Genomic DNA, 14,169 nt, shown 5'->3' on the forward strand with positions numbered 1-14,169 from the left:
TAAGGAAGGAGCCGTTGGTGAGCACACTAAGCTAGTCAGCTGAGTAAGGAAGGAGCCGTTGGTGAGCACACTAAGCTAGTCAGCTGAGTGAGGAAGGAGCCGTTGGTGAGCACAAAGCTAGTCAGCTGAGTGAGGAAGGAGCCGCTGGTGAGCATAACTCAACAAGTGCGAGGTGTACGATTGCCATCCCGCCCTCGAGTGAGATCTCTACGGCTTCGTACCTGAGAGCCAGCTTCCTGAAATCCCACTTGAGCTTGGAGAGCTTCTGCTGCAGAGAGGACGCCCGGGCCTCCATGGCCGCCTTCCGCCGTTCCCCTGCCTCCTTCTGCGCCCGCTGCTCCAGGCTGGGTCCTGCGACACCTGCCCCCACGCCTCGCACGCCCTGCCCGGGAACACCAGCATCAGACCGGACGCGTATCACCAGTACCCAAGAATCGTCCTCAAACGAGACACATTTTGTACTAGCTGATAAGCCTCCATATTGCGGCTATGATGTGAACTGTACCCATTGACTAAAGGACGATGAGAATTCCAATACTACCGTAGCAGACTGCGCTAGACAGCCCTGCATCAAGACAGGACGCGACGGAGGGAGGGGCCACTGTGGCTCAGAGATAATCTTTAATGTAACATTCTACGACGTATATGATGTGCTCTTGTAAATACTCTGGAAATTAATGAAGTGAACGAGTTACATGATCAAGTGAGACCCAACAGTGAAGAGGAAGGTGCTGCTTTGAGATCAAGAGGAAAAAACTGAAAAAAAAAAAAAAAAAAAAAATATATATATATATATATATATATATATATATATATATATATATATATATATATATATATATATATATATATATATGACGCTAGTACGTGGCTGAAGCACAGAAAAGGGGGAAAAATGGTTAGAAAATGTCTACAGTAATATGAACCAAAGTGTACTGACCACCTGACGGAGGTGCGGCTGCGTCTCCTGCGGCAAAGGGAAGGACGCCCCTCGAGCTCGGAAGAGGAAGAGGTCGCTGCCCGCCACCCAGGCGGCCGCCCACGCCCCATCCTCACTCACGCAGGCCAGGGCCTCCCGCACGATCCTCTTGACCCCAGCAGTCCTCGACCCTGATTCCTCTGGGGAATCGTCCGCGAACAGAAAACGGGTCACATTCCACAACGTTCATCGAAAACGACAATTCTATTTCGTAATCCCATTGCTAAACAGTGATAAATCTTCATACCACTTCTAGTGAGCAAACCACCTGAACTTCACTAGGAAACGGAATCATCATGACCTAAGCACCATGAAACAGATGAAAAGAATCATGACGAACTGGATTGCTGCTCTGACAACACCGGTAAACACCAACAACTTTTGACTTCGAAAGCTTCAGAAGCACTCACAAACCTTCATATAAGTAGACTTATTAATGAGTAGTCAGTGCAAGGATCTTTACTCACAAACTTTCACACACTACGCTCAACAATGAGTAATAAGCTCAACGATTACTCACAAACTTACATAACTAGGCTTAACAATAAATGCAAGGATCTTTACTCACAAACCTACACATACTAGGTTTAACAATGAGTAATAAGCACAGTGATCTTTACTCACAAACCCACATATACTTGGTTTAACAATGAGTAATAAGCTCAAAGATATTTACTCACAAACCTTCACAAGCATCAACACACACACAAGAACCTCGACTCTTTTATCTGGCTCGGGAAGCAGTGAGCATCACCCACAATCCTCAGTGTACACACGAGGGGTCGTCACTAGGAGCCACACTCACTCACCCCTGTGACTGCTGACATCCCTAAGCCTGGCGGCGATGTGTGTACTCTCCTCTGAGGATGGACTGTTCCGCATCCTGCCGGAGATCCTGACGCTGTAGGATGTCTGGGATTGGTGGATGTGCACCAGGCGGCCGCGGGATGTCACACCAACCATCGTCCCTCCATCAGGTCTATTTGCACGAGAGAGAAATAATAGAACATTGTGAAGTTGATTCTGATTCCTCTAAGCCTCGCAACCATTCCACTTCTTTAGTTACCCATATACTGACAGAACGACTGGCTGTAAGACGCGGGCTAACTTTGATACTGCCTAAGAATAATATTTCAAGTGATCCCAACAGTTGGTCCAACTGATGGCGGGTCCTCTTGTGGTTCATTGTAGTGGAAGATTCCGAAAACCTTAGGTTTTCCAAAAGAATAACTGGATACAAAAGAAAAAAAAAATTCTAAGAGGAAACAGAAGATTGAGGCAGGCAGGGAGTGTTCATATTCCTCGAAGGCTCAGACTGGGGTGTCTGAATGTGTGTAGATGTAACTGAGACGAGAAGAATGGGGTTATCGGTAGTATGTTTGAGGAAAGAAACCTGGATGTTCTGGCTCTGAGAAAAACGAAGATCAAGGGTAAAGGGGAAGAGTGGTTTGGAAATGTCTCAGGAGTAAAATCAAGGTTTGTGAGAGGACAAGAGCTAAGAAAGGAGTAGCACTACTCCTGAAGCATGAGTTGTGGGAGTGTGTGATAGAGTGTATGGAAATAAGTTCTAGACTGCTGTGGGTATAACTGAAAATGGATGGCGAAATATGGGGATCATTGGTGCTTATGCACCTGAGTGATAGTGTCAGCAGTTTGTTGCACGAGACCGGGTATCAGTGATGGGTGATTCTTAAATGTGAAGGTCACTAATATGGCAGGTGAGGGTATAATTGGTGCACATGGGACATTCAGTGTTGTGAATGGAAATGGTGAAGAACTGGTAGAGTTTTGTGTTGAGAAAAGACTATTAATTGGGAATATCTGGCAGGAGAAAAGGTCAACGGTCTCTATTAAGCATCACCTGACAAGCGTATAAAAGAGAGACTTTTGGATGTAAATGTGCTGAGAGGGTCAGCTGGAGGGATGTTTGATCATCATCTTGTGGAGGCGAGGGTGAAGATTTGTTGAGGATTTCGAAAAAGAGGAGACAATGTTGGGGAGAAGAGAGTTGTGAGAGTGAGCGAGCTCGGAGAAAGAGCCTTATGGGAAGAAATACCAGCAGAGACTGAGTGTAGTATGGCAAATGAATTGAGGGGAGTGGGTGACGAATGGGAGGTATTTAGGGAAGCAATGATAACATGCGCAAGAGATGCATGTGGCATGACAAAGGTGGGAGGTGGACAGGTTAGAAAGGGTAGTGAGTGGTGGGATGAAGTAAAGTTGTCAGTGAAAGAGAGAAAAAAGGAGGCATTTGGACGGTACTTACAAGGAAGGAGTATAACCGATTGGGAGATGTATAAGAGAAAGCAGCAGGAGGTCAAGAGGAAGGTGCAGGGGATGAAAAAGAGCAAATAAGAGTTGGAGTGTAAGAGTAACATAAAACTTTAAGGAGAATAAAAACATGTTTTGGAAGGAGGTAGATAATGTCCGAAAGACAAGAGAACAAATGGGAACATTGGTGAAGGGAGCAAAAGGGGAAGTGATAACAGGTATTGATGAAGTGAAGATGTAGAGCGAGTGTTTTGAAGGACTGCTGAATGTGTTTGAAGATAGAGTGGTAGATGTAGGGTGTTTTGTTCGGGGTGATATGCGAAGTGAAAGAGTCATGGAGAGTGGTTTGGTGAAAAGATAATAAATGTGAGCGGATGCAGCCTTTCTTCGTTTGTTCCTGGCGCTACCTCGCTAACGTGAGAAATGGCGATCAAGTTTACAATTCGTAATTGACAGTCAACAACCAGAACGCCCTGGAAAATGTCCGAAAAGTACCTGGACGATTAGCATTCCATAAGGGAACGTCTGGGAACGACTCTGCCTCACCTCAGTGAGAACGTTCACGTATGGTCACCTCACCGTGGTACGCCCTGAAATACTACGTTTCCTTTGAGAAGCCCTGGAACGCCTCTTACGGAACCTGTTCTGTGACTGAACATCACCAGAGAACCTCTGGAAGACTGGAACCCACGAGAAAGCCTCGACGACTGATGAGGTCTACAACAGGAACTTACGAGGGGACAGTGAGGACAACGGTGTTGTCCTCACTGGAGCAGCAGGTCTGGGCCACCTCCTCTACCAGCTGCCGGCGCACCACCCGCACGCCCTCCCATGTCTCCTGTGGCCCGGTGAGCCGCTGCAGCAGCCACGAGTCAGGCGCAGCCCTTGCCGACGCTTTGGTGGGTGTAGCAGCAGCAGCAGTAGAGGGCGAGGGTGTAGTGGCGGGCATGGTGATGCTTGGACGACAGGTGGTGACTGATGGAATTTCTAATACTAAACCATCCAGCATTTCCACTAAAACAGATTCCTGTAAGCAATTATGAAAATATAAAACCGTCTGCCTTACATAGTTTAATAATTAAAAGAATGAAAATTATTAGGCGGATTAGGCGGGCGTATAAACAAGAATTGACGTAGTTCAAAATGGTAAAAATATGCGAGATTGTACGAGGTCGAGAAATGGTTTTGTTCTAAGTTTACCTGCGGGAGGACCTTATGCATTGCACATGAATACTTACATTGAAAAATGACTCACCCCTTTCACTTCAATTCTCTCTGGCAGAGAATCCAGCTGGTGGAAGCCGACCGGATCTAGTTTTGTGATTTTCCCCACTCGGATCAACCTGAAGATGAACATCCGACGGTCCTCCCCGGCTGTCACGAGTACCGGAGTTGCCCCTTTAACTTTAGGGTCCGTTTTCTTCGAGACGCTGATGTGGCGTACAGCTGCTTCATGAGGCCGCTCCACCTGCACCAGAGTCAGTTGCTGCCTCGTACTCTTGGCCGGTATGTGCAGGAGGAACAAATTAACTGAGCCGTCTTCCAGCCCCACCACCACTAGATCGTCCTCACCTGTCACCTACAAGGTTGAGACGCATCTTGGAATGCTTGATGATATCCATCACTTGGCATGGATAAGGTAAACGTGTACAATGTTCCGAATTTCACAACTTAATACGAAAAGGACATTTCGACGCAGTCTGAAACAGCTACAAGCTATATAGATCACACGAGTAACGCATTACCCTTCACGTCTTTCAAATAGAAGTTTCTTGTTTAACCCCAGAAATCTAGAAAAACCACAGGGAGTCTTCATGTGATCCGTAAGGGTCTATGTTAGTTTCAACTCAGTATTAGCTCTATATATTAAGTGATTTTATTCTGCAATCCTTGTCTACTGTTTAGAGAATACAATAACAGTTGTTGTGTATGAATATGAGCATTATTATTATTATTATTTTTCTTTTTGAACGATGCCAATTAAGGCGATGGTATATACCATCAGGGAAAATGTGAGGTTAATGTGAAAGTGAGCAATACGCCCGTAATAATCGAATTTATGAAAGCCTCATCCATCCTCCCTTGCAGTCAAGAATTACCTTGATGTTCAGTATGGCAGTCGAAATATGCATCACACCCATGATTAGCTTACATATGGTGTCGGGTGTCGGCTGTGCCATCCCCACAACAGACGAATTTTATACGAGCGTATTCCTGCTATAATTGCTGCTACAGGATGAGGGCTTTATTGATTCTTACGTGTATGTAATATCTAGAGTAGTATATTGGTCAACGTACTTCCAATTAAACACTTAATAGTCCAAAATAATGTTAAAAACTTCTGATAGCTACAACGGTCGGTTTATGCTCCCTTGTTTTGTAAACAACCTAGTCGGGACATTACGAAAAGCATTCATTCCCTATCAAATTGACATCCATGAGCAACGGGGTCTACACTGGTCAAATCCAATCAGGCTCTCATCAAACTGTTCCTGTACATTAAACACTGAAGTGTTTGTAACCAGTTCCTATCTAACAAATTTCGTCCATCAACTTCTACTGCTACTAACTACAACTCATACTAGACTATGGTGTGTGACATGAGCTTTCATAACACCTTTAACTCTCATCAATCTTTCCCCTCTGTATGACTAGCATCACATCATCATCCGTTAGTTTCTCTTGTAATCTGGGCACCTTGTCACAGACTCTCATTAACATGTTCATCAATTATGGTAAAACTTTCACTCGTGTCTATCTCCAGATCTACCTCTTGCCCTTCAATATTTAGTCTACTACTATAATATAATACTAAAATGAATTCAAAACAATCCTTCATACCTTTCTCAATAGAATTATTCTTTTCTAATCCGTCTTCCTGGTCTTCTACGTTTTCCACTTGATACATTTTACCTGTTCTTGGTGGTCCTCTTCTCCCTCTTAGTGGTCCTCCTCCCCCTCTTAGTGGTCCTCCACAAAATCGTAGATTTTCTTGCACAACAGAATCTCACCAGCCTTGGCCGCTCCACTGTCAGTAGTTTTGCTCGAGTCTGTTCATCGCGCAACGTTCGATCTTGCTCGTCTGTCGTTAAAGAGCTGACTGAAATTTTAGTGCTCTGTTAGTTCTTTCAAGGCAGTCATATACTCAGCACCACGCTCTCCTGGTCGCCGGATTCTGTTGCAGAACTTTAATCATGTTATTGTGTTTGACAGCTTTGGCTCACGATGTTTGGATAACACTTCACAGAGTTCTTCATAAGTCATGTCTATTCCAAGACGTTTAGGCTAGCATAAATTTTTCATCTACTAGTATGTTTTAGGGCCTACCATTGCTATCAATATATTTTTCTCCTTGCCTGCATCGTTTCAGTCACTTTCCAAGAAATAATGTTGCAGGCGCACATTGTACTCAGTCCAGGATTCAATGTCTGGATCCAATTCACTTGCGTGACCAATTAGAGACATTGTTGCTCCTTGCAGCAAACCAACTGTAGAAATCACTCGACAACACCGTCCGGTGATCGTGGATACCCTCTTTTCCATTGTTCATTAACGTTTTCCAGCAGTTCTATCCTCGTCGCCACTTTATATGTAATATTCAGCGTAGTACATCGGTCCGCGTACTTCCAGTTAAACACTTAATAGTCCAAAAATAATTGCTTCACTCTGGGGCAACGTTTGGTAGCGACTGCGGTCGGTTATGCTCCCTTTGTTTTGTAAACAGAACCCAGTTGAGCCATGAAGAAAACAATTCATTCCCTATTAAGTTACGACAGTGGCCACCTACTTTTGTATCATTTGACCCATTTTTCGTGATACACATCAACCTTGACCGCTGTCACCTATTTCATATCGCTCTGCAAAACGCAGACCTTCATTGCTCTGCAACTGTTACTGTACTTTCTCAGCACTAAACGAACATTCCAGGTCATCATTCCATGTCCACAGATAACAGAGATGCACAGTTAAAACAGACTTTCCCAATATTATACTATAAGTAAAGTTAAGAAAGGAACAGTGAGTCTACCTGACAGGCGGCCCATGCAAGGCACCTCGGCCGACCCTCCACCTCAACGCTGGCCAAGGAGGCGGGCGCCCGCACTCTCCACCTCCCAGCCTCTTCCACGCCCACCTGCAGCAGACACGAAGGATCAGAACCAGGGAAAGACAGTAATGTGATAAAGAACATATAATTAATAGAGACGAGTTCATTAATCCTTACCTGCGGGAGGCTTGTGACCTGGAGATAGCGATGGTGAGTTGCCGTGGCCAGGCGAGGGCTAGTCGGTGCTATGGCCACACCAGCCACCCGCCCACTCGGCCCTTGGTGCAACATATGGGCCGCCCATTCTCCCGACCACACGCCGTACACCACGCCCGTGTTGGTCTGTAAGAGGCACAAGCGTGAGAAAGGCAAGGAGTTGGGTGATGGAGGAAAGATGAGATGTGAAAAAAAAAAATAAAATGGGAAATTCATTTTAGTTTTTTTGGTCTCACCTGGACCAGCCAAACGAGTGTGGGCGTGGTTATGGGCGTGAGGGTGACAGGTTGTCCCGGGCCTGTGTGGACGGCCAGTTCCCGCACCAGCTGTAGCCAACTGGTCTTCATGGTAGGTTCACACCACCCTCCTATCTCGCCCACACCACCTACGGGGACGGTACACCAGCTGTGTAAAACTTCACCAGAATTACAGAATATTGGAATGTAATATCATCAAACTATCAATACATTTGACATACGTGTACATAAGTCATTTTTCTCACCAGAGCCGTGGCTAACCTACCGACCGGCAAGCTGCCGCGCCCGGGATTCGAACCCAAACGAGCCAATGCGTCGCTCATGATCGCGCATGCGCAGAGTATCTGGTGGCTCCCATTCCATAAAAGTTTTCCATTCATTTCTGTTTTCATATCAGATATCCATATCTGTATACTCTATATTGCATAGCGTTCCATAACAAGTTATTTTGCTCCTGAGTGTTGGACACTTACACTGTTCTTCTGCACACAAATTCGTTCTATACCATCGGGTATTCCGTTATCTGGCTTTCCCCATGTCCACACCAAGCCACACATGGCCGCAAGTGACCCCAGCACACATGCGGAATGTCTGGTTACCCTCAGACAAGTGCTGGGAGACAGGTTCTCTCTTCAAGCAAACACAAACACATTTGATAATAATAATAATAATAATAATAATAATAATAATAATAATAATAATAATAATACTTAATGGTCCCTCAAGACAGTGCATCTTTATATACATATGAATACACACACGCGTCTGCTTTACTGAAGTCCGTTCCTGCATTCAGGCCTACTGTACTGAAGCCCATCCCTGCATTCCGGCCCTTTTAAAAAAAAAAAAAAAAAAAAAAAAAAAATAAAAATTAAAAATAAAAAAAAAAAAATATATAAATAAAAAATAAAAAAAAAATAAAAAAAAATTAAATAAAAAAATAAAAAAAAAATTTTAAAAAAAAAAATATAAAAAAAAAAAATAAAAAAAAAAATTAAAAAAAAATATATAAAAAAAAATTAAAAATAAAATAATAAAAATATAAAAAAATATATTATTTAAAAAAAAAAATTTAAAAAAAAATAAAATTAAAAATAAATAAAAAAAAAAAAAAATTAAAATAATATAAAAAAAAATAAAATATAAAAAAAAAAAAATATAAAAAATAAATTTTAAAAAAATAAAAAAAAAAAAAAATATTAAAAAAAAAAAATTTTTAATATATAATTATTAAAAATAAAAATTTTTATAAAATTTTTAAATTTTTTATATTTTTAAAATTTTTAATATTTTTAAATTTTTTTAAATTATAAAAAATATTATATATATAAAAAATTTTAAAATTTTTAAAATTATTTTTATTAAATAAATATAAAATAAAAATATTTTTTTTTTTTTTTTTTTTTTTTTTTAACCCCCCCCCCCCCCCCCCCCCCCCCCCCCCCCCCCCCCCCCGGGGGGGGCGGGGGGAGGCGGGGGCAGGTGGTGATGGAGAGAACAACCCACCTGCAGCTGTGAGAGCCGCTTCTTCCAACATCTCCGCTTCCCACAGCCTCAGCATTCCGTCGCCACCTGCAACACGACCTCCGTTAGTCGTCCTGGGCGACGCCACGACACAAAGATGATATTCGAAGGTTTCGAGACAGCGATGGCGCTGAACCCGTTATTCCAAAAAGAGCCAATGAGGGTGGACATAAAAGCAATGGTCCGTAAAATTCTTTCGTTAGTTTACGAGAGGAAATTCAAGCAACAGTCGCCCCGGTCAAACACCTTCAAGGTTGAAAGGTGCCTTGACGCACAGTTGGCCACCTCACCAAAGGATCACATTCTCGTGCTCAGGGAGTTCGAGTGAAGGTGGCAGGGACGACGTGTCGTAGAGAAGGAATGACTGATGAATATTCTTTATAAGACCATCCTTCGACTATATAGTGTATTTGGCTGAGAGGTGAGACAATGTAGGGACTTGACTGGGTGTGGGGACTGACCCAGGGTGTACAGGTAGGAGCCGTGTGTGTGTGGGGACTGACCCAGGGTGTACAAGTAGGACCCGTGTGTGTGTGCGGGGACTGACCCAGGGTGTACAGGTAGGACCCGTGTGTGTGTGTGTGTGTGTGTGTGTGTGTGTGTGTGTGTGTGTGTACTGACCTAGGGTGTACAGGTAGGACCCGTGGAGGCGCAGGTCGGTGACAGGTCCTTCATGGCATGGCTGAAGTTCCCCTGCGCCCACGCGCGCCCGCACCTCCCCGCCCACGCTCACCACCACCCAACCGCTGGCCACGCCCATCGCCAGCTGCAACGTAAACACTCCACATTAAATAGTCACAGAAATAAAACTATTCAGTACATATGAGGGATTAAGCCAGGCACATTATCATGGTTAGTCTGATATCCAATGTTCATCAAATACGAATAATATTACAGCAAAAAAATGAATCATTGTTCTTGAGGAGGAACCGTATTTATAAAACCCCACAACCCTGTTGCGCGAGGGGTTTTCTGGAGCCACAAACCCCAGGGGCTATTGCAGCTTCGAGCATGTGCACTACAGGCAGTAGCAGGGACAGGATGGCCTCCTTTAAAGTGAGAAGTTCGACGGGACTGCAGTGAGACGACAAGACCCCCCTCCTCCTCCTCCTCCTCCTCTTGTCTTCTCGTTCCTCCTGCAGCCTACATACGTAGTGGCTGGCCCGACCCCCCTGGCTCCTCGTATCCAACACCACCAACCACCCAGGTCTCTCGAAGACCACATACCAGCACCCTCCCCTGCCGCTCGTGGGCCAGGCAGCGGCGCCCTGCCTCTCCCGCCACAGCTACCTCCGTCAGGAGCCAAGCATCACAACTTACCGCGTCAGGAGCCAGGCACCACACTGAGTGGATAGTGTCGGGGTTCAGGAGGCCGAACCCGACGACGCGGCAGACGAGGCGCCTTCCTAGTGGCCCCGTCATCACCTGCCACACCTGCACCTCGTCCTCCACTGCCGGCAACCACAACCACGTATTAGTGCCACACCTCAGACACAGCAAGTGTCAAGGCACTGCTCACAGGGAGAGGCCATAGTACCACTCCTGACATCTATGTTGTACAATAGAGATAATAAGATTGATTGCTAATCATTTTTCTTTATAGATTATTGCTTTTATTTATTCGTTTTGTAGTTGAAATGGCATGGGCAACTGAGGCCCTGGTCAAGGCTATCTCATTAATGATATATATATATATATATATATATATATATATATATATATATATATATATATATATATATATATATTTTTTTTTTTTTTTTTTTTCATACTATTCGCCGTTTCCCGCGATAGCGAGGTAGCGTTAAGAACAGAGGATTGGGCCTTTTTTGGAATATCCTCACCTGGCCCCCTCTGTTCCTTCTTTTGGAAAATTAAAAAAAAAAAAAAGAGAGGGGAGGATTTCCAGCCCCCCGCTCCCTCCCCTTTTAGTCGCCTTCTACGACACGCAGGGAATACGTGGGAAGTATTCTTAATCCCCTATCCCCAGGGATAATATATATATATATATATATATATATATATATATGTTTTGAAATGGTTTGGGCACATGGAGAGAATGAGTGAGGAAAGATTGACCAAGAGGATATATGTGTCGGAGGTGGAGGGAACGAGGAGAAGTGGGAGACCAAATTGGAGGTGGAAAGATGGAGTGAAAAAGATTTTGTGTGATCGGGGCCTGAACATGCAGGAGGGTGAAAGGAGGGCAAGGAATAGAGTGAATTGGATCGATGTGGTATACCGGGGTTGACGTGCTGTCAGTGGATTGAATCAGGGCATGTGAAGCGTCTGGGGTAAACCATGGAAAGCTGTGTAGGTATGTATATTTGCGTGTGTGGACGTATGTATATACATGTGTATGGGGGTGGGTTGGGCCATTTCTTTCGTCTGTTTCCTTGCGCTACCTCGCAAACGCGGGAGACAGCGACAAAGCAAAAAAAAAAAAAAGAAAAAAAAAAAAAAAAAATATATATATATATATATATATATATATATATATATATATATATATATATATATATATATATATATATAAAATGTGTGTGTGTGTGTGTGTGTGTGTGTGTGTGTGTGTGTGTGAGTGATTGTGTCTTAGCCTGAGCCAGGTATCCATTTTATCGACCTAAAAGTGGATGATCATCTAGGCTGACTGTGGACCGACGACCGCAACCAGGAGTCGAACCTATGTGCTCGACCCTGGGCGGCCCGTGAATGCGTCACGACCAGGAACGCTAACCGCCCGACCACCACGGAGGTGACCTCGTCAATGTGTCATTGGTGGAACCGTGCGTGGTCCACCACGCCCACAACAGGTCACCCACCTACCTACTAGCATGGCGGCCACCATGCCCCCGGAGAGCCCCCGGGTCAGTGACATACGGGTCACCTGCTCTGCCCGCAGCTCCAGTGACGTCACGACCTCCTGCTGGGGGGAGGACTGTGCGCCCTCCGCTGGAACGTCCGGGCAGCTGCCACTGTCGCCGTTGGACGCGGGAGGCGCTGCCGGCCACTTCCACAGGGACAACATCAGCTTGGTGGGCAGTTCCTGGGCGGTGTCTCCCTCCTCAGTCCCTCCTGCGGTGTCGGGGGATTCCCTGGGGCTCTGGGGGGTAGACAGGACGCCCAGGTGATCCCCTTCGGCGCTGTGTGTGAGAGACAGACAGACAGACAGGTCACAGGGTCGTCCCTACAGCAGCTATGGGGCACAGTTAGACCTCGCGAGGTACATGAACAATGAGACGAAGGAATGAAGCAGGATTGAGGGATGTGATAACACTGGTGGGTGCATGAAAACAAGAGATTGTAATAAAAAGTAATTCAGTGACACTGTGGTCAAAAGTAATTCAGCGGCACTGTGATCAAAAGTAATTCAGAGACTCTGTAATCAAAGTAATTAAAAGACACTGTAAACAAAAGTAATTAAAAGACACTTGCAATCAAAGTAATTTAGCGACACTGTACACCAAAATAATTAAGTGACACTTGTAAAAGTAATTTAGCGACACCTGTAATCAAAAGTACTTAAGTGACACTTGATATCAAAGCAATTTAGCGATACCTGTAATCAAAAGTAATTAAGTGACACTTGTAATCAAAAGTAATTCAGCGACACTGTAATCAAAGTAATTCATCTTGCTGACCCGTCCTGACCTGAACTCCAGCTGGTGTACAATGTGTCCCGTGACAATGACATGGGTAGGACCCCGGAGGAGCAAGGGCCAGGCTCGCCACAGCAACACGCCCTCGCCGCCCACAAGCCGCCCACCAACCACCACATGCCACCCACACGGACTGATCTATCGTGAGAGAGTGCAAGGGTCAAGAACCACCAGCGAACAGTAACATATTCATTAAGTTATCGTAGATACACCGTGTGTGTGTGTGTGTGTGTGTGTGTGTGTGTGTGTGTGTGTTGTGGTTCTCAAAAGTAGCGTCACTTTACCGTGTGTATAACCCACATGAACGCCCCCTTGTGTCACACTAGGGAGTGTAGCTGTTGGCACTGTACCCAGTGGTTCCTAACAGTGTAGCTGTTGGCACTGTACCCAGTGGTTCCTAACAGTGTAGCTGTTGGCACTGTACCCAGTGGTTCCTAACAATGCACCTGTAGGCACTGTACCCACTGGTTTCTAACAATGTTCGACCACTTACCTGGTCGAGAATGGCGAGGCAGAAGCAGCCATTGTTTGCATCATTTTGCCTCAGTGTTTCAGATTCCGTTAGAAGGAAACAGTTGACTGACATAACAGACACTGGATGTCCTGGGTCAGACTTGGCCACCCACCCACCCCTAAAAAAAAGCAGGACGGGACGACCCTTGGGCATGTGATGCGCAGGTCATCACACCAGGAGTCGTGCCATGGGGGGGGGGGGGGTATCAATCTGTGGACCTGGGTGTCGTGTAGGTACAACCGTGAAGTAAATTTTGACTTTGGGTGCATCCTGGGGAGACGAACCCTAGCCCTGAACATATCCCGTTTAGGAAATATGAAAGCACGAGTGCCGTTTCGTTGTCTCATCACCTTACCCCAAGAGGATGAAAGATAATAATGATAAATGGAAAGAATTAGTTATGGAGAAGAACATGGAATGGATGGGAGCCCCTCACCTCGAGTGCGTCTACTGTAACGAGGGGCGCCACGCTCATGTAGCAGGAGCCACCTGTGTCGTCTTCCTCGGATCCATCCTCTTTCTGGGCGACTCCGGCAGATTGCGTGACACAGCTCACATCCGAGCCTCCCTCCTGGTTCGCTCTACGGCCGTCGGGTTGCGGGCGTGTGACGGGCGTGGCCACTATCCCTCCACTAGCCGCCCACACCGCCCTACCACCCGCTACCCGCAGGCCGTCCACTTTCCAGGGACCCACCAGCACACCA

At 45.4% G+C, this 14,169-nt stretch overlaps 1 protein-coding gene across 1 annotated transcript in view; it reads right to left on the reverse strand.

The window, feature by feature from the left end:
• The window catches only part of LOC139756752 (uncharacterized), a 66,345-nt gene extending 52,176 nt beyond the window's left edge, over positions 1-14,169 (reverse strand). Inside the window, exons 1-14 of the mRNA XM_071676503.1 lie at positions 13,902-14,169; positions 12,944-13,089; positions 12,119-12,435; positions 10,613-10,743; positions 9,914-10,058; positions 9,275-9,340; positions 7,748-7,896; positions 7,473-7,637; positions 7,278-7,382; positions 4,506-4,829; positions 3,985-4,277; positions 1,789-1,958; positions 941-1,119; positions 222-382 (exon numbers count right to left, since the gene is read on the reverse strand). Of these exons, the coding sequence (XP_071532604.1) occupies positions 222-382; positions 941-1,119; positions 1,789-1,958; positions 3,985-4,277; positions 4,506-4,829; positions 7,278-7,382; positions 7,473-7,637; positions 7,748-7,896; positions 9,275-9,340; positions 9,914-10,058; positions 10,613-10,743; positions 12,119-12,435; positions 12,944-13,089; positions 13,902-13,940 (2,390 nt within the window). The 5' untranslated portion in view covers positions 13,941-14,169. The remainder of the gene's footprint in view (positions 1-221; positions 383-940; positions 1,120-1,788; positions 1,959-3,984; positions 4,278-4,505; positions 4,830-7,277; positions 7,383-7,472; positions 7,638-7,747; positions 7,897-9,274; positions 9,341-9,913; positions 10,059-10,612; positions 10,744-12,118; positions 12,436-12,943; positions 13,090-13,901) is intronic.

This window comes from Panulirus ornatus, chromosome 23, assembly GCF_036320965.1.
Source record: "Panulirus ornatus isolate Po-2019 chromosome 23, ASM3632096v1, whole genome shotgun sequence".
In the NCBI taxonomy this organism is placed as follows: Eukaryota; Metazoa; Arthropoda; class Malacostraca; order Decapoda; family Palinuridae; genus Panulirus; species Panulirus ornatus.